The 18,971-nt window shown below is 42.7% G+C and overlaps 1 protein-coding gene across 1 annotated transcript in view; it reads left to right on the top strand.

Annotated features, from left to right (window-relative positions):
- Positions 1–7,524, top strand: part of LOC136872418 (allergen Tha p 1) — a 44,055-nt gene extending 36,531 nt beyond the window's left edge. Inside the window, exon 2 of the mRNA XM_067146237.2 lies at positions 6,864–7,524. Within this exon, the coding sequence (XP_067002338.2) occupies positions 6,864–7,066 (203 nt within the window). The 3' untranslated portion in view covers positions 7,067–7,524. The remainder of the gene's footprint in view (positions 1–6,863) is intronic.
- The last annotated feature ends 11,447 nt before the right edge of the window (positions 7,525–18,971 follow it).

Raw genomic sequence — 18,971 nt, 5'->3', positions numbered from 1 at the left:
ATCATCATCATCATCATCATCATCATCATCATTTTATTCAGCTGCGTAGCAATATTAAGGGAGCAGAACAGGAAATGCCAAATTTCACGGTTAATATTATTTATACCTACTATTGCCTCACTGTTGGATGACTATTGTAATACAAATAACATAAAATATGAACAAATAAGATAAATGGAATAATTAATCGCCTCATGCTTGGGCGTTAATTGTAACATTAAAAAAATACATTGATCAAAATTTTAATTTTTGTACCATAATTTTCTTATCACTTGGTGACTTCCGATGAAATGAAATTAAAAAATAAATGAATAAATAAATGAGGATACTGATAATAAAGCCGGCCCCGTGGTTTAGAGGTAGCGTGCCTGGCTCTTACCTGGAGGCCCCGGGTTGGATTCCTGGCCAGGTCAGGGATTTTTACCTTGACCTGAGGGCTGGTTCGAGGTCCACTCAGCCTACGTGTTTAGAATTGAGGAGCTATCTGACGGTGAGATAGCGGCCCTGGTCTAGAAAGCCAAGAATAACGGCCGAGAGGATTCGTCGTGCTGACCACACGACACCTCGTAATCTGCAGATCTTCGGGATGAGCAGCGATCACTTGGTAGGCCAAGGCCCTTCAAGGGCTGTAGTGACATGGGGTTTGGTTTCGTTTTATACTGATAATAATAATTTTTCGAAAATACAGGTATATGGGAGCCAGAGGTTACCATAGGATCCTTGAATTTAGAATATTGATAACAAGAACAATAATAATAAAATGGGAGAGCATAAAATATTCCACTAAGGTCGTGTTCATAGAGCTGCAAAAAGAGTACTCTGTTGATTTTGCATTACCTAATGCCCTGAAAACGAATAAACAGGTAGGAACTGCGCCTAGATTATCCAATAACTTCTCCACAAATTGAAATAAACTTTGTTTTATTTTGACCTAACCATAATCTGTACATTAGCACTTCATCAACACACAATACATATAAGATAGCTACACACTCAATAAATACAATATGGAAAACTCCCCATATACATTCAATAACCCTAAAACAAAACAGCAGGAAACAACAGCGAAGAATGCATTACTATTTGTAGTGAGCCTGATGACTAATTATTGCAATGCATATACAGTATAAGTTATATTGCCCTTCACGGTTTACGTGCATGGACACAAATTTCCGGCTTCACAATCAACACACATTAGTACCGTGCCTCTTTTTACTGACACCACCATTTGTTTTTTTAGACACTTTCACTTGCACAAACGCACGCTGTTGATCTATGCCTTGAAATCGGGCCATAGATTAACGATAGTTGCCATAAGGATTGAATACCAAGATCTGTACTTTAGCACAAGAGTTATGTAAGTATTAACAAGCAAACAACAAAACTACTCCTTTCGTCCATAGGCAAACGTAAACTCGTCAATGTTCACAGTCAAAATACATAGTAGATAGTAGATAATATTCACAGTAAACTTCTCTATGAATTGTTCGCGAGTCGTAGTAAAGTTTACTGGATCGCGTTCCCCCAAAGTATAAGTAGACTTCCTCTTCCCTACTCTTTCTGATACCTTTAAGCTCCTGCGGGCCGGTCCATCCACTCATGAGCGAGATATATCCATGACTATATCCCGACCATGCCTGCTGAGGCCGACTTCAGGATATGCATTTGTCAGGCTGGACTCTCTGCATGACTCACTAAAGTTTCCCTTGGATGTTTTTTTCCAAACCTGGAAATAGTTGTGTGTTTCCCAACTGCCCACACAAACAAATTACTAATATCTAACACTGAGACCTTCCAGCTTCAAACATTCTTACCTTGATACACCAATAAAATAATTTAAAAAATAATAATCATCATCATAAGTCGCGTAACTCATTGCTGATCGTCGTGACCCCATTTGACTTCACCCAAGATTCTTGATTAAGCGGCACCAACTTTGACGATGTTCAGCTTCTCTTAAAGCCTGCTGAAGAGTCATACCGGTGGTACGCAGAACTTGATCAATCCACCTGCTTGATGTCCTTCCTCGTGGTCATCTGCCGACAACTTTGCCTTCCATGATACACTTGTTCAGATTTTCACTATCCCGTCTTACAATATGCCCGAAGAATTGGACGATTCTCCTTATGACATGAGAAGAGAGACGTTCGGAGATATTCAGTTCATGAATAGTAGATGCATTATTTCTTCTTTCCTTACAAGGTGCACGGAGCATCCTTCTCCAACACTGCATCTGAAAGGCGTCGATACGGTACTTATCTCTTGCCTTGAGGGTCTAGGTCTCAGAACCATAAAGGAAGACAGAGAACACAAGAGAATCAACTAGTGTAATCTTTGTACTGTTTGTAATTGCTCTGTTCTGCCGTATTTTTGTGAGTTTGCTCATGGCAACTCTCCCCAAGGTGATACGTCTCCTAATCTCTTTGTCAGAACTTCCGGTATCACATATGGTCGACCCAAGGTATATAAAGACATTTACCACCTCCAGTTCCCTTAATCGACCTGTCAGCTGGATCTGTGCCGCTCTGTCAATTACCATTAGTTTGGACTTGCTCAGGTTGATGTCTAGCCCATTTTCTAAACTTGCATCTTTTACTCTTGCTAGTAATTCTGCATGTTCATCTTAACTGCGAGCAAAGAAAGTGGTGTCATCAGCAAAGCGCAGGTTACTGATTTTTTGTCCACCAATTGATATGCCTCCAGTCCAGTCATTGAGGGCTGTCTTCATCACATATTCAGCATAGATGTTATATAACATAGGCGATAATATGCAGCCCTGTCGGACAACCCGCGAAATACTGAAAAATTCTGAAATGTCGCCATCTACCTCTACAGTTGCGATGTTTTTTTCCATACAGACTTTTCAGTAATTATATTAGATGTTGTGGAATGCTAAATTCACCAAGAACGTGCCATAGTTTGTTCCAGACAACACATTGAAAAGCTTTCTTGTAGTCAAGGAAGCATATTAGCACAGGAACACAGAACTCATGAGATTTTTCAATTATTTGCCTAATAATAAAAATCTGTTCCCGTGTTCATTTTCCTGCAACAAATTCAGCTTGCTCAATGGATATGTGAGGCATTATGTAAGACTTGAGGCGCTGGTTTACGATGTACCATAAAATCTTACTTGCATGAGATATCAGAGCAATTGCACGATAGTTGAAACACTTCCTGACTGACCCTTTCTTGTGCAAGAGGATTAAGATAGAGATTGTGCAATATCTTGGCCATTCTCTCGTCGTCCATATCCTATTACACAATGAATGCATCACGTACAAGCCTTCTTCACCCATTTCTTTAAGAATCTCTCCAGAAATACCATCCAATCCAGAGGATTTGTTTCTTTTTAAAATGGTTAATGGCGTTCTTGATTTCGCTTTGTAGAATGGAAGGTTCCAATGCAGAAGCCCCTCCTGGTTGCTGGACTGCTACATCATAATTTCTTCCAGAGTACAGCTTTTCACAGTATTGTTTCCACCTCCCTAGCGCTTCGTTTCTACCTCCAATTAGGCGTCCATTATCGTCTGCTATAACCCATGTGTATGGTTTAAATTGACGAGTAATGCTATTGATTTTGTTGAAGAGATCCTTTGTTTGATTTTTAGTTCTGGTTTTGTTCTATTTCCTCGCAAACGCTGTAGACGAACTGTGATTTATCACTCCTACAATTACGCTCTATCTCTCTACACAGGATCCTGTACTTATTTTCATCCTGAATGGATTGGACACCATGTTTCTTCAGTCTATTTCTTTCCTCAATAATTTGCAAAGTCTTATTTAACATCCAGGGAGGTTTTGCACTCGGTGTATTCCTAGCTGGCTGTGGGAGAGATGAGGAGACAATCTTTCTCATTCTGTCCCATGTCTGACAAGGTGATTCTTTTTCATTTAGTAACAAATCTGGGAGCTTTGGCCGTACAAGTTGCCCGAAGCATGCAAGAGATTCCTTGCTATTGAGTCTAAACTGTCTTGGTCTTAGCTTCTTGGTGACGCTTATTTTTAACCGTAATTTCATGGACAACAGATTGTGGTCACTGCCACATTCCGCTCCAGGAAAGGTCTTACAATGTAGAACAAATGTCTTCCAACGCTGTCTCACGAAGATGAAATCAATCATCAGGCGATATCCAAATGTACAGACGCCTTGGGTGATGCTGGAAGAGGATGTTGCAAACTACTATGTCATTGCCAACACATAACTCCTGTAGCTGCTTTCGTCGCTCATTCCTTTTGCCTAGGCCATAACGACCAATCACAGATCTGATGTCAGTGTCTCCAGTAGTGTCCCCAATCTTAGCATCGAAATCGCCTTGGATTATTACTGTTTCCATGTTTGCAAACAGATTGTTGGTATGTTCTAATAGTTCATAGAAATCTTCTATTTCAGCATCTGATTCTGCAGCTGAGCATAGACCTAATTAATATTAATCCTGCAAGGGGAAGCATTCAGTTTGATAGTAATGATTATATTACTGATGGGTTCACAGCCTAGGACAGTGTTGAATAATTTTTCAGGAACAACAATTGCAACACCATTTCGACTAATATCATCGCTTCCAGAAAAGTATACAATATTCCTTCTATGAGTTACAAAATGTCCATATCCTTTCCAATGAGTCTCACTAAGGCAACGATATCCACATCATGCGAACTTATTTCTCTTTATATTATTGCAAGTTTTCCTGGGTGTAGGGCACCACGGACGTTCCATGTTGCAATCTTTCTAATGACTCTCATAGAGAATTTACTTTGATGGGTTAAAATAGGGGCTTCTCTTAATCCTGTCTCTCCCGGAGGTCCGACTGGGAGACTTACTCCGGAGCATTTGAAATTAAGCAAAGCTATCCTGGGGTTTTTGAGGGTTTCCCATTGCCTTCCACTAGCCCCAAATCCATTAGCTCACCGACCCAGTTTCCCGCTGGTGTTGGTTACCCAGCCTTTCACTGGGTTGCTCGGCTTAACAGAGGCACCGCAAGTAGGTTGGAAATTGAAGGATTGAGGTGAGAGGGGCTAAGAGAACTCTCTTGTTGAGTTCTTATGTTCGCATCACAGCCCCATTTTGCCAGAATCTCAAGATGATCGTAGAGACTCTCCGTAGGTTACTTCCCAGGGCCCAAATAATAATAATAATATGCTGTGATAAATCCAGTGTGGGGATGTGATATGTACTCCCCTGTGGATGCAAGCGGTAGAATAACACCCACGGTATCCCCTGCCTGTCGTAAGAGGCGACTAGAGGAGGCCCGAGGGGCTCTCAACTTGGGAGCGTGAGTTGGCGACCACGTGGTCCTTAGCTGAGCCCTAGCATTGCTTCCACTTACTTGTTCCAGGCTCCTCACTTTTATCTATCCTGTCCGACCTCTCTTGGTCAACTCTTGTTCTTTTCCGACCCCTACGGTATTAGAGCATTCGAGGCCTAGGGAGTCTTTCATTTTCACGCCCTTCGTGGCCCTTGCCTTAATTCGTCTGTTACTTTATTTTTCGAAGTGACGAATTCCCTCCTTTCTTCTTTTTCTCTCTCTCTACCCCCTGTTGGTAGGGGATGTAGACGAAAAAATACACCCACGGTATCCCCTGCCTGTCGTAAGAGGTGACTAAAAGGGGAGACCAAGGGATTATTGAATTAGAACCATGTAACTAATTGTGATTAGTACCATCACGCGAGGAACACTATGGGTTCGCCTTTACTTGCGAGTAGTACCACTATGATAGATACACGATAGGTTTGTGATTAGTAGCAGCAGAGAGTGGGTTCACTGTGTGTTTACAGTACCTGTGATTAGTACCACTATATGCGGAACACCACGGGCTTACGTTGCCTGTGATTTGTAGCATTATGTGAGGAACACAACGGGTCTGGGCGTTGCCTGTGATTAGTAGCACTATATGAACGGCACCGTGGGTCTGTGCTGCCTGTGATTAGTACACCTATGTGAGGAACACCACGGGAATACCGGCGCCCGTGATTAGTACACCTACTGTATGTCAGGAACACCATGGGTTTGCGTTGCCTTTGTGTGGCGCAAGTATGTGAGAAGCGTTACCTGTGCGACGCACAATACTTGTGAGTAGTTACCATAATATGTGGAACACCGTGAGTCTACGCTACTTTTCATTAGCACCGCAACATGACAGATACCATGGTTCTACTTTACTAGCGATAAGTAGCATTATGAGGGGCCGTAGAACTGGATTTTGGATCCCTTTAGACAACAAGCATCATCGATTCAGGAATGTGCTTTAGAAGCAGTCTGTTGATCAGTAATACTATTGTTTTGAGATAGTTTCTGAGAAGGTGGCTCATAGCGGATCGGATCCACTGTTTGTTTTAAATTCATATTCATCCATTCATTCTTCATCGTCACGTTTTGAATTCAGGTCAGTGGATGATTTTGGACTTTTAAATTGTCATAACATTTCGTACGATTAGGGGCCGATGACCTAGATGTTAGGTCCCTTTAAACAACAAGCATCATCATCATCATCATCATCATCAGTACTTAGTTTTTTGGATTTATTTAGGAAAACTGAGCGAGAAATCTACCTGATGGCTATGATACTGAATGAATGTTGAAAGTATCAATGTACTGTAGCTCTCTGTCAGTTTTTATTATGAAATGTGTCTGGTGTATTATTACTGATCACTTTTTCTTTTATTTAAGGCGTTTAATGTTAGTAATACTCTAATACTTGCTATCTATCCCTAAAATTCCTAAGTCATATTTTATCATATTTTTAGGTCATATTTTGTCGTTCTTAGGTCATATTTAGCTAGTTTTTAGGGTATATTAGCTTGCATATTTTGTACTATTAACTTCCGAACCTTTCTCATAAGTAATGTTCTTGTCTGTCCACAGAGGTTATCCCCGATGCCTTAGGCAGCGATTGCTCCAAATGTAACGAGAAGCAAAAAAAGATCGCTGGGAAGATTCTAGGCTACCTTCTGCAGTACCACCGCAAGGACTACTGGCCCGATCTGATATCACGTTTCGACAAAGATGGCAACTTGCGCAAGAAGTACGAATTCGAAGAGGACGATGAAGAACGACGTCGAAGATGATAACATTTCTTACTGATCTACTCAATGGAGTGGGTATATTTCTAAAATCTTCCAGGTTATCAAAGGACGATAATTAGGTGCGTTCTACTTATTGGAACTTTGCTGCAAGGAGGAAGGCTGAGATGAAAATAACTTTTTTTTTAATCAAGTGATTTTTATCGAATGAAGTATTTTTATAAACGAGAAGTGTTCCAAAATCTAATCGAGCAGTTATCTGTGAATTATAGTCTTCCTTCAACTATTGTCCATACCTATACCATATACCTATAATTTGGTTGTGATATTTAGAAAACTTCGCTGGAAAAAGGCTTCTATATTTTGTATTAATAAATAAAATACGCTAGAGGCTTGTTGAAACCTGAGATGCTGATTATAACCATCTCTAAGAATGCTGAATCTGAAAAACATTTATGTGACAAAAAATCAAAAAGATCTCTGGCAAAGTATTTAAAAACTTATTTATGTTTATTTTAATGGGTCTATCTCTACTTTAGCTCCATATATGATCGTAGGTAGGGTTGGTGGTCTATAAAATAACATCAAAATGTACATTTTGCAGAAAAATCTTAATTCCTTAATTGACAGAACAGTTTAAAACTGAATTCTTCCTGGTCTGTTAGTGACTGAAGCCGTATCACATTTTAAATCAGAGTTTAAATTACAGAATTTTTTAATATTAACTCATACATAAATATCCCTTAGTGTAAATTTGCAAGAGAAAACAGGCACTTTCGTAGAAATATACAAAACTATAAAGAAGGAACTTGAGAAAAACAATGTAAAACTAGAAAGATCAAAAATGTTATGTTGGACTAGTCTGCTATCTATCGGAACTACAGAGGCGGGCTTTACATTTGGGTTAGTAGGTGGGGGCAATAGTTTATCATAATAAATCCTTATTCTGAATGTCATTACTGGTGAGTACAAATCCTCCACATGCTGAATTAAGAACACAATGCCAGTGGGTCTACTCCAATAGCTTTACGGAAGTAACGAATAGCTAACATCATACTTGTGGTAGAATGCCCGTATGTGTAACTAGAGAATACTATTGCTTCCCTACTTCAGTGAAGATGTGAGCACCTTTTATTTTTTTAATAATGATGGCGATTTGCTGCCCACGTGAGCGGATGAAGGATACAAGTTACATTATATGGGACACTTACAATAAATCACTTAATGTGGTATGTATCATAATCAACTACAATAGAGGGACGTGATAGCCATGCGGCACGTCACTGACTTTTCATCATGGCAGCCGCGGTTCAAATGAAATGAGGAGTGATTCTGGCTCCACGTCGCTATGACTACGATATAAAACAGTCCCATAAGCTTAAGTTTCTCCTCATTACAAGGAGAACACCCCTACCTGTCGTTTTTTTTTCTATTTGCTTTACGTCGCACCGACACAGATATGTCTTACGGCGACGATGGGATAGGAAAGGCCTAGGAATTGGAAGGAAGCGGCCGTGGCCTTAATTAAGGTACAGCCCCGGCATTTGCCTGCTGTGAAAATGGGAAACCACGGAAAACCATTTCCAGGGCTGCCGACAGTGGGGCTCGAACCCACTATCTCCCGATTACTGGATACTGGCCGCACTTAAGCGACTGCAGCTATCGAGCTCAACCTATCGTAAAAGGCGAAAAAAGGGGCCGCAAGGGCTCTTAACTTGGGAGCGTTAGTTGGCGACCACGGGCCCTTAGCTGAGTCCTGGCATTGCTTCCACTTCCTTATGCCAGGCTCCTCATTTTCAACTACCCTATCCTACCTCCTATGGCCAGTTCTTGTTCTTTTCCGACCCTAACGGTATTAGAGCACTCGAGGCCTAGGGAGCCTTTAATTTTTCACGCCCTTCGTGGCCCTTGTCTTCCTTTGACCGATACCTTCATTTTTCCAAGTGTCGGATCCCTTCCAGTTTTCTCTCAGATTAGTGTTATATAGAGGATGTTTGCCCAGTTGAATTTCCTCTTAAAATAATAATCACCACCACCACCTGTTCATTTTAAATTATATTAAATGTACTTGTCCGCCTCAGTGGTGTAGTGGTTAGTGTGATTAACTGCCACCCGCGCTGCAGGCTCTGCCACGAAATTTGAAAAGTTGTACGAGGGCTGGAACGGGGTCCAGTCAGCTTCGTGAGGTTCAATCTTCCCATCCCCCACAAGGCACCTGTTCAGCATAGCAGGTGAAGCCGCCTGGGAGAGGTACTGGTCCTACTCCCCAGTTGTGTCCGTCGACTCAAAATCTTCCGTTGTAGGACACTGCCCTTGAGGCGGTAGGGTGGGAAACCAACCCTGGAGGGTAAACAGATTAAGGAAGGACGGAAGAAAGAAAGATATAATTAAATGTACTTTTGGTTTTAAATTGTTAAGTTATAGTGCTCAATATACTGTATTCTGTTTATGTAGATGTATAATTATATGGTTTGGCATAGTAGATTTAGCTCCGCCATGTAGATAAATAAATAAATAAATAAATAAATAAATAAATAAATAAATAAATAAATAAATAAATAAATAAATAAATAAATAATGTTATTGATTTTACGTCCCACTAACTGCGTTTTCGGTTTTCGGAGACGCTGAAGTGCCGGAATTTTGTCCCGCGGGACTTCTTTAACGTGCTGGTAAATCTACCGACACGACGTTGACGTCTTTGAGCACCTTCAAATACCACGGGACTGAGTCAGGATCGAACCTGCCAAGTTAGACTCAGGTCAGTGTGCTACCGTCTGAGCTACTCAGCCGGGCAATAAATTAATTAAATAAATAAATAAATAAATAAATAAATAAATAAATAAATAAATAAATAAATAAATAAATAAATAAATAAATAAGACGTCATAGGGGGCTCATATCCAGACATTTCAAGATATATTAGGGGCTCAGATCTCCTCTTAAATGACATTAAATTCATTTGAATTTGGACGAAAATTGGGACTTAAGAATTTTGTTTCTATAATCACTTCAATTGTCTTAATCCCCGAAATGACTGGATAGCATTTTTCGTACATCGTGTAGAAATGGAACATGGTGAACTTCATTTCTCGCTGTCATAGCAATTCCCTTCACACTACAAGCTTCATGAACCCATCAACCAGACATTCCTGCAGCCGTGTGTTGGAAACTCCGATATAATCTTCTCGAAGAAGTAAGCAACCAAGAAAGAAGAAATATGTCAGCAAACAGGTTGTACACAGGTCAAGGTAGACGTGGTTCTGCTTTTACCCAATGAAAGGCATCTGTGCAAAGAAAAACAAACAAATTCATGGACCCCGAGGCGCAGAGTTTTCGTCTGTCGATTTAAATATAAGGTAAGCGATTCAAATCCCAGCCACTGCATGTGAGATTTTTCAAATGAAAAGTTGCGTCCCTATTGTTAGTATTCCACGTAAAATTCCAGGTAAATATGGCCATGATCACGATGTCTCTTAACACTAATGATGGCAGTGTAGCAGTGTAGATTGTTATACTGAGAAGAAGTACAGCTGTACAACCATCCTCTTTTAGCACTAATGTGGTAGTGATTATTGTTTTAAGTGTTTCGAAGAAGGCGTTGTTACCACTTTTCCTTATAGCTTCTGTGATTATGCGGTTGTTAACAAGAAATATAAATTGAAGGCCAGTAGCTCCTCGTTTTTATTTGTCCAAGGCAACACGCTCGCTTCTTTTTCACTCCCAGAGATTACCTTGAAATTAATAGACAGAAACAATGCGAGGTATAATTAAATACAGCATTGAAAGGAATGAAAAATACTGGTATACCAGTATACCGGGTAAAATACAATACCGGGTAAAATTTATTTATTCCGTGGTTTCCCATTTTCACACCAGGCAAATGCTGGGGCTGTACCTTAATTAAGGCCATGGCCGCTTCCTTCCAACTCCTAGGCCTTTCCTATCCCATCGTCGCCATAAGACCTATCTGTGTCGGTGCGAAGTAAAGCCCCTAGCAAAAAAAAAAAAATATAGAGGAAAAGGGTTATATTTGGTTTGGGTCTCGTAGTTGTTACCTAGCATTTGGGAGATAATGAGTTCGAACCCCACTGTCGGCAGTCGTGAAGATGTTTTTCCATCGCTTTCCATTTTCACACCAGGCACATACTGTGGTTGTTCCTTAAGGCCACGGTCGCTTCCTTCCCAGTCCTAGCGCTTTCCTATCCCATCGTTGCCATAACAGTTGCCGGTGTCAGTGCGACGTAAAATAAATCATCTTATTTTCCTATAGCTTCTTCCCACACCCCTGGGGTCGCGGGTGCGAACTGCGTCGAACATGTGGATCTGGCCCTGTTTTACGGCCGGATGCCCTTCCTGAAGCCAACCCTATGTGGAGGAATGTAATCACTATTGCGTGTTTCTGTGGTGGTTGGTAGTGTGGTATGTTGTCTGAATATGATGAGGAGAGTGTTGGGACGGACACATACACTGTCTCCGAGCCAGAAGAATTAATCAGAAACGATTATAATCCTCGACCCGGCCGGGAATCGAACCCGGGACCCTCTGAACCGAAGGCCTGTACGCTGACCATTCAGCCAACGAGTCGGAGTGCAACGTAAAATAACTCGAAATAAAAATTATATCAACATGACTTCAGTAACCCTCAGTGTCTAAATTCACTAACTATCAAGTATGATCTTAGTGCAATTCTGAAATAACTTTCTTTGCCATTCTTTAAATCGTCAGTTCTCATTGTTCACGTAGTTAACGTTTCTTAATGTCGTTTACAATCCGTCTCTGTGGTGTAGTTGTTACTGTGATAAGCTGCCACTCCCGGAGGTCCAAGTTCGATTCCTGGCTCTGTTACAAAATTTGGAAAGTGGTACGAGGTCTGAAACGGGGTCCACTCAGCCTCGGGAGGTCAACTGAGTAGAAGGGGATTCGATTCCTTCCTCAGCCATCCTCGAAGTGTTCTTCCGTGGTTTCCCACTTCTCCTTCAGGCAAATTCTGGTGTGGTACCTAACTTAAGTCCACGGCTGCTTCCTTTCCCGCTCCTTGCTGATTCCTTCCAATCTTCTCATCCCCCACATCTCATCCCTCCATTGTTGGTTTTTCTTTCGGAATCAGTAAGGGATCCCACCTCTGCCGCCTCAAGGGCAGTGTTCTGGAACGTGAGCTTTTAGGTCGGGGGATACAACTTGGAAGGAGGACCATTACCTGCTATGCTGACCAGGGGCCTTGTGGGGGGATGGAAAGCAAAACTCGGCAAACTAATTCCATTTATTTCCGGCCCCGTGGTGTAGGGGGCAACGCGTCTGCCTGGCACCCAGCGTTCCCGGGTTCGATTCCCGTCCGTGTCAGGTTTTTTTAAAGTGTAATGATTAATATCCCTGGGGACTGGGTGTCTGTGACGTCCTTAATCTTCCTTTTCTCATACACAACATTGTACACTACCGCCATTCCAATTACACGCAGGTTCATACAATATGGTGCCAATAGGGGCAAAAGATCCACATGGGTCGACGCCCCGAACAAATAGCTTTAAAAAAATCCATTTATGAAGAAAGTTTACACTAAAAGGTTGAATCAGTGAGGTTACACCATGTACAATATTTATCCATCATTACAAACATTTTATTGAAAAAGTGATTCAAGTTGCTTATCTCTGGTACGGTATGCTTACTGTCGTTACATCTGCTCTTAAAGATTGCTTTACCAACACTCATAAACATATATAATTACCGGTATGAGCAGATAACATGAATACAGCTGAACTTCTCACATGACATTATTAAAGACAGTACCCATCGGTGTCCACTTTCATTTCTTTCAATGTGTGCTCACACTTTGGCGCTAATAATATAAAAGACTAAAAGTAAGCGAAGGCTGAATATTTTCAATTGTGGAGATTATAAAAGAGCCCCTTTGTTATGTTTAATTAAATGCTTAATTAAAGCAAAAACCAAACCCCATGGCACTACAGGCCTTGAAGGGCCTTGGCCTACCAAGCGACCGCTGCTATGCCCGAAGGCCTGCAGATTATGAGGTGTCGTGTGGTCAGCACGACGAATCCTCTCGGCCGTTATTCTTGGCTTTCTATACCGGGGCCGCTATTCCCCGTCAGATAGCTCCTCAATTCTAATCACGTAGGATGAGTGGACCTCGAACCAGCCCTCAGGTCCAGGTCAAAATCCCTGACCTGGCCGGGAATCGAACCTGGGGCCTCCGGGTAAGAGGCAAGCACGCTACCCCTACCCCACGGTGTCGGCCTTAATTAAAGCATTTATTTATTTATTTAGCAGTGATGAAGTTAGGGTTCCTGGCCCTCTTTTACACTTAAACACGTACATTTGAATACAATAAACGAACATTAAAATTTAGGAATTTTCTCTCATAAATTTGCTTCCATTCGAGAGTCTGCATGTATAAAACTATGTCTGAATGCATGTATAAAATGACATTTAGAGAGAATAACATTTACTCGTAAGACCTATCTGAAATCGTTAGTTTTGTGCCATGTAGATTGCGTTCAGTCGAGTTGAAGTTCTGCTGATGAATTCATGGCAAATGGATTACGGCAAAGAAGATGAAGGATGTTGAAGTTTCGTGGAAATGATATCACAAAGCTGGCCCAAACAGCAACAAAAACAAGAACGTACCAATATCAGGCATTTTGTGAATGTTCCTTGTAGACAGGGCTGAGTTTGAACTCTTTTCGTCCAGCGAGTTTTCTGCGCGGTAAGGTTTGTCATCATCATCATCATCATCATCATCATCATCATCATCATCATCATCATCATCATCATCTGTTTACCCTCCAGGTTCGGTTTTTCCCTCGGAGTTAGCGAGAGATCCCACCTCTACCGCCTCAATGGCAGTGTCCTGGAGCTTCAGACTCTTGGTCGGGGGATACAACTGGGGAGTATGACTAGTATCTCGCCCAGGCGGCCTCACCTGCTATGCTGAACAGGGGCCTTGTGGAGGGATGGGAAGATTGGAAGGGATAAGCAAGGAAGAGGGAGGGAAGCGGCGGGGGCCGTAAGTTAGGTACCATCCCGGCATTCGCCTGGAAGAGAAGTGGGAAACCACGGAAAACCACTTCCAGGATGGCTGAGGTGGGAATCGAACCCACCTCTACTCAGTTGACCTCCCGAGGCTGAGTGGACCCCGTTCCAGCCCTCGTACCACTTTTCAAATTTCGTGCCAGAGCCGGGAATCGAACCCGGGCCTCCGGGGGGGTGGCAGCTAATCACGCTAACCACTACACCACAGAGGCGGACGGCATGGTTTGTGTAGCTGTAAATTTGTATTTAAGGGAAACGGGTTCTATCCCCACAGTTTTCAGGCCTAAAGATTATTTTGGTTTCTCATTTTCACACCGGACAAATGCAGGGGCTGTGCCTTAATTAAATCCACGGCCCTTTTCTATCCCAAAATCGCGGAAAATATGTTAGTGTGATGTTGAACGGTTAGCAACACATTCCATTGTCAAACGCTGTACGAAGTTTTCCTTTTCAATACAAGTGAATTACTGGCGGAAAGCTCATCCTACTTCGAGGTCGGGAAAGAACAATGTTGTTGACGTCCTCGAGTGCGTTACGTAACGTTTAGTTCGCATCTGCAATAGTAGCTACTAATTGAAAACTGGAGAGTGGTGGTGGTGGTGATTATTGTTTTAAGAGGAAGTACAACTAGGCAACCATCCTCTATGTAACACTAATCAGAGGGAAAAATGGAAGGGATCCGACACTTCGAAAAATGAAGATATCGGCCAAAGCGAGACAAGGGCCACGAAGGGCGTCAAAATGAAAGACTCCCTAGCCCTCGCAAACCTAATAGCGTCGGGGTCGGAAAAGAACAAGAGTTGACCAAGAGAGGTCGGATAGGATAGATGAATGTGAGGAGCCTGGCACAAGTAAGTGGAAGCAATGCCAGGACTCAGCTAGGGGCCCCGTGGTCACCAACCCACGCTCCAAAGTTCAGAGCCCCTGGGGCCCCTTTTAGTCGCCTCTTACGACAGGCAGGGATACCGTGGTTGTTATTCTACCGCCCCCACCCACAGGGGGGGAAAACTGGAGAACGATGGAATGTTTGCTTTTGTGCGGTGTGGAAAGCATGTGCCTCTGAATGGTTAGATAATCTATAGATGAAAGGAGTTACATTTCACAAACTGATCATCGCCAGAATAATTGGCACCATGGGTTGTGAATGAAGAATGAGTCACTGCCACAAAAGCGATTTTATTCGGTCATATTTGTGTAGCGTGGTGATTCACCACTAAGGTTCGGATATTCACGAAAAGTCGTATTTCATTCCTAAGATCATTTTACCGTGAATGGTGGGTTCCTGACCGTGTTTAAAACAATTTTATGCTGCAAATGAATGCATATTTTGACAATTTTTATTCCTTGTGTCATATTTTTTTTTTTCATTTTAATGATATTAGGTCACATTTGGTTATATTTTGGAGCATTTTTTGTTGTTTTTAACGAGGTACGTGTTATCTGCGTCGATTTTCAAACACAGGATTTCAAACTACTCTAGTAGGTGTAAATTTCTTTACTTTCCCGAAAGAGATAGGTAACAGGTTTCAAGACATTATTCCGAGAAAGAGATGCTCTACGAACGTACGCCGATAGATACCAGAAGGCATGCTAATACTTCATTTTTTTTTAAGAAAACAGAATGAGATGATGATGATGCTTGTAGTTTAAAGGGGCCTAACATCGAGGTCATCGGCCCCTAATGGTACGAAATGAAATGCCAACAAAAAATCAAAATCATCCACTGACCAAAAATAAGAAAATGTCATGAAGAATGAATGGATGGACATTAACCCAATAAAACAACAACAAAAAAAACCAAACAAACAATAAACAGTGGATCTGACGCAAAAAAGGTCATAATTAATAGTATTACTGACCAAGGGACCACTCAAAGCATAATCCTGAATCGAGGATACTTGATGTCTAAAGGGGTCCAAAATCTGTGTCTAGGGCCCCACAGAATGGTACATGTCGCGAGTAAAGTAGAACCATGGTATCTATCATGTTGGGGTACTAATCAAAAGTAGCGAAGACTCACGGTGTTCCACACAAGATGGTACTACTCACAAGTATTGTACTTCGTACAGGTAACGCAGACCTATGGTGTTTCTCACACAATGGCGCCACTCATAGCCAACGCAAACCGATGAGTTACCTCACCTAGGGGTACTAGTCACGGGTGCCGGTCCCACGGGCCCCGTGGTGTTCCTCACATAGTGGGTACTAATCACAGGCAACGCAGACCCACGGTGTCGCTCATATAGTGGTACAACTGACAGGCAACGCAGACCCACGGTGTCGCTCATATAGTGGTACAACTCACAGGCAACGCCCAGACCCGCGGTGTTGCTCACATGGGTACGACGCACGGGTACTGGAATCCACCAGGCCAGGCTCTTGGCTGCTACAAATCACAAACTTATTTCATACCTAATATAGTGGTACTACTCGTAAGTACAGGCAACCTATGGTGTTCCCCGCGTGATGGTACGAATCAAAAATAGTTTCATGGTTCTAATTCAAACATCCCTTGGTCGCCACTTTTAGTCGCCGCTCACGACAGGCAGCGGATACCGTGGGTGTATTATTCGTCTGCGTCCCCCACCCACAGGGGGTAAAGAGAGAGAGAAACGAAGAAGAAAGAAGGGATCCGTCACTTCGAAAGATGAAGTAACGGACGAAGAAAGGCAAGGGCCACGAAGGGCGTGAAAATGACTCCCTAGGCCTCGAATGCTCTAACACCGTCGGGGTCGGAAAAGAACAAGAGTTGACCATGGGAGGTCGGATAGGATAGACGAAAGTGAGGAGCCTGGCACAAGTAAGTGGAAGCAATGCCAAGACTCAGCTAAGGGCCCCGTGGTCGCCAATCCACACTCCCAAGTTGAGAGCCCCTTGGGTCCCTGTTAGTCGCCTCTTACGACAGGCAGGGGATACCGCGGGTGTATTCTACATGTGCGTCCCCCAACCGCAGGGGGTAACAGAATGAGAAGTGCGCCTCAGGTCTATGATACTGAATGAATGTATAACGTTTTAACGTACCTACAGAAGCTCTGTCTGCTTGTATGATTAAACGGGTCTGCTGTTTTATCGCTAATAAGTTTTTGGCACGATTAATGTTAGTAATACACTAATACTTGCTACCTGTCCGGCTCCACGGCTAAGTGGTTAGCGTGCTGGCCTTTAGTCACAGGGGTCCCGGATTCGATTCCCGGCGGGGTCGGGAATTTTAATCATTGTTGGTTAATTTCACTGGAACGGGGGCTTGGTGTAAGTATTGCCTTCATCATTATTTCATCCTTATCACGACACGCAGGTCGCCTACGGGTGTCAAATCAAAAGACCTGCACCTGGCGAGCCGAACATGTCTTCGGACACTCCCGGCACTAAAAGCCATACGCTATTTAATTTTTACTTGCTACTTATCCCTAAAATGACTAAGCATATTTTACCTTTTTTAAGGTGATATTTAGCTAGTTTTTGGGGCATTTTTTCTTGCATTTAGGTCACAAACTTCCGAACCCTATTCACCACATGTTATTAAGACAGGTTACACACCCGGTCGTCCTCGACGATTTGTCATATTGAAAGAGTTCACTCTCGTATATAGAGGGAACCTCTGCGATCGGTGCAGCGGCTCTTTCTTCACTTGCTACTCATGGTGCGGGTTAAACGTCTGTTTTGATAATTTTGTGAAATCATGATGACTATTTTGAAAAATATAGCACCACTAGTGCTGAGAATTATATCCACTAAAATTCCCAAAATATGCATCTATATGCGAACTGTAAAATGCCTAAATATGCACTTGCTGGCGCCAATTCTTCTGTTGGTGCTCTCAAATAGGTCGCCATGTGTAGATTTAGCAACGCCGCCTCGCAAAGCCCATTTGAATTGCCCCACGAAGCTATCTGATTGCCTAAGTTCAACAGCTGATAAAATGACTGCGGAACGAGTTATCGATTTTCTCACACTATTTATTTGTATGACCATCCCTCTAGCACTCATATACACGGTTCACATAGTTTCAAACCACTCTTTGTAACGTTAATTTTTTTTTTGCTAGTGGCTTTACGTCGCACTGACACAGATGTGTCTTATGGCGACGATGTGATAGGAAAGGCCTAGGAGTTGGAAGGAAGCGGTCACTTTTAGCTCTCAAACTGGGAACGTAGGCTGATGACCATGGAGCTCCTAACTGAGTCTGTCATAGGTTCCACTTAGTTTGTGCCAGGTTCCTCACTTTCTTCTCTCCAGTCTAAACTCCCTTGGTCTATCCTTGGTCTCTCCTGACCCTGCCAATATTCGCTCAGCGATGCCTAGAAAGTCTTTCATTTTCACGCCCTTCTGGTCATTTCTATTCTTCATCTTCGACGGTTCGTAGCTCTTTCTTTATCTCTTCTGGTCAGAGCTAAGAGAGGATGGTAACTAGCAGTACTTCGTAAAAAACGGTATTCTCCACCACCACCACCACCACCACCACCACCACCACCACCACCACCACCACCACCAAAGTTTTGGCCTTGTTTTGCTCGAAAACAAGAGCGTGAAAATATATGATATTCTTATTATTCTCCCGCAGTTTCTTACATCCGGATGAAATGAAATGGCGTATGGCTTTTAGTGCCGGGAGTGTCCGAGGACATGTTCGGCTCGCCAGGTGCAGGTCTTTCTATTTGACACCCGTAGGTGACCTGCGCGTCGTGATGAGGATGAAATGATGATGAAGACGACACATACACCCAGCCCCAGTGCCAGTGAAATTAACCAATGATGATTAAAATTCCAGACCCTGCCGGGAATCGAACCCGGGACCCCTGTGACCAAAGGCCAGCACGCTAACCATTTAGCCATGGAGCCGGACACATCCGGATGGAATCATGATTATGAACCGTGTCGAACATGCGGACGTGGCCCAGTTTTA

This window comes from Anabrus simplex, chromosome 4 (genome assembly GCF_040414725.1).
Source record: "Anabrus simplex isolate iqAnaSimp1 chromosome 4, ASM4041472v1, whole genome shotgun sequence".
Lineage (NCBI taxonomy): Eukaryota > Metazoa > Arthropoda > Insecta > Orthoptera > Tettigoniidae > Anabrus > Anabrus simplex.
Note: the sequence above shows the minus strand (reverse complement) of the source record. Positions and strands in the feature narration are given on the sequence as shown.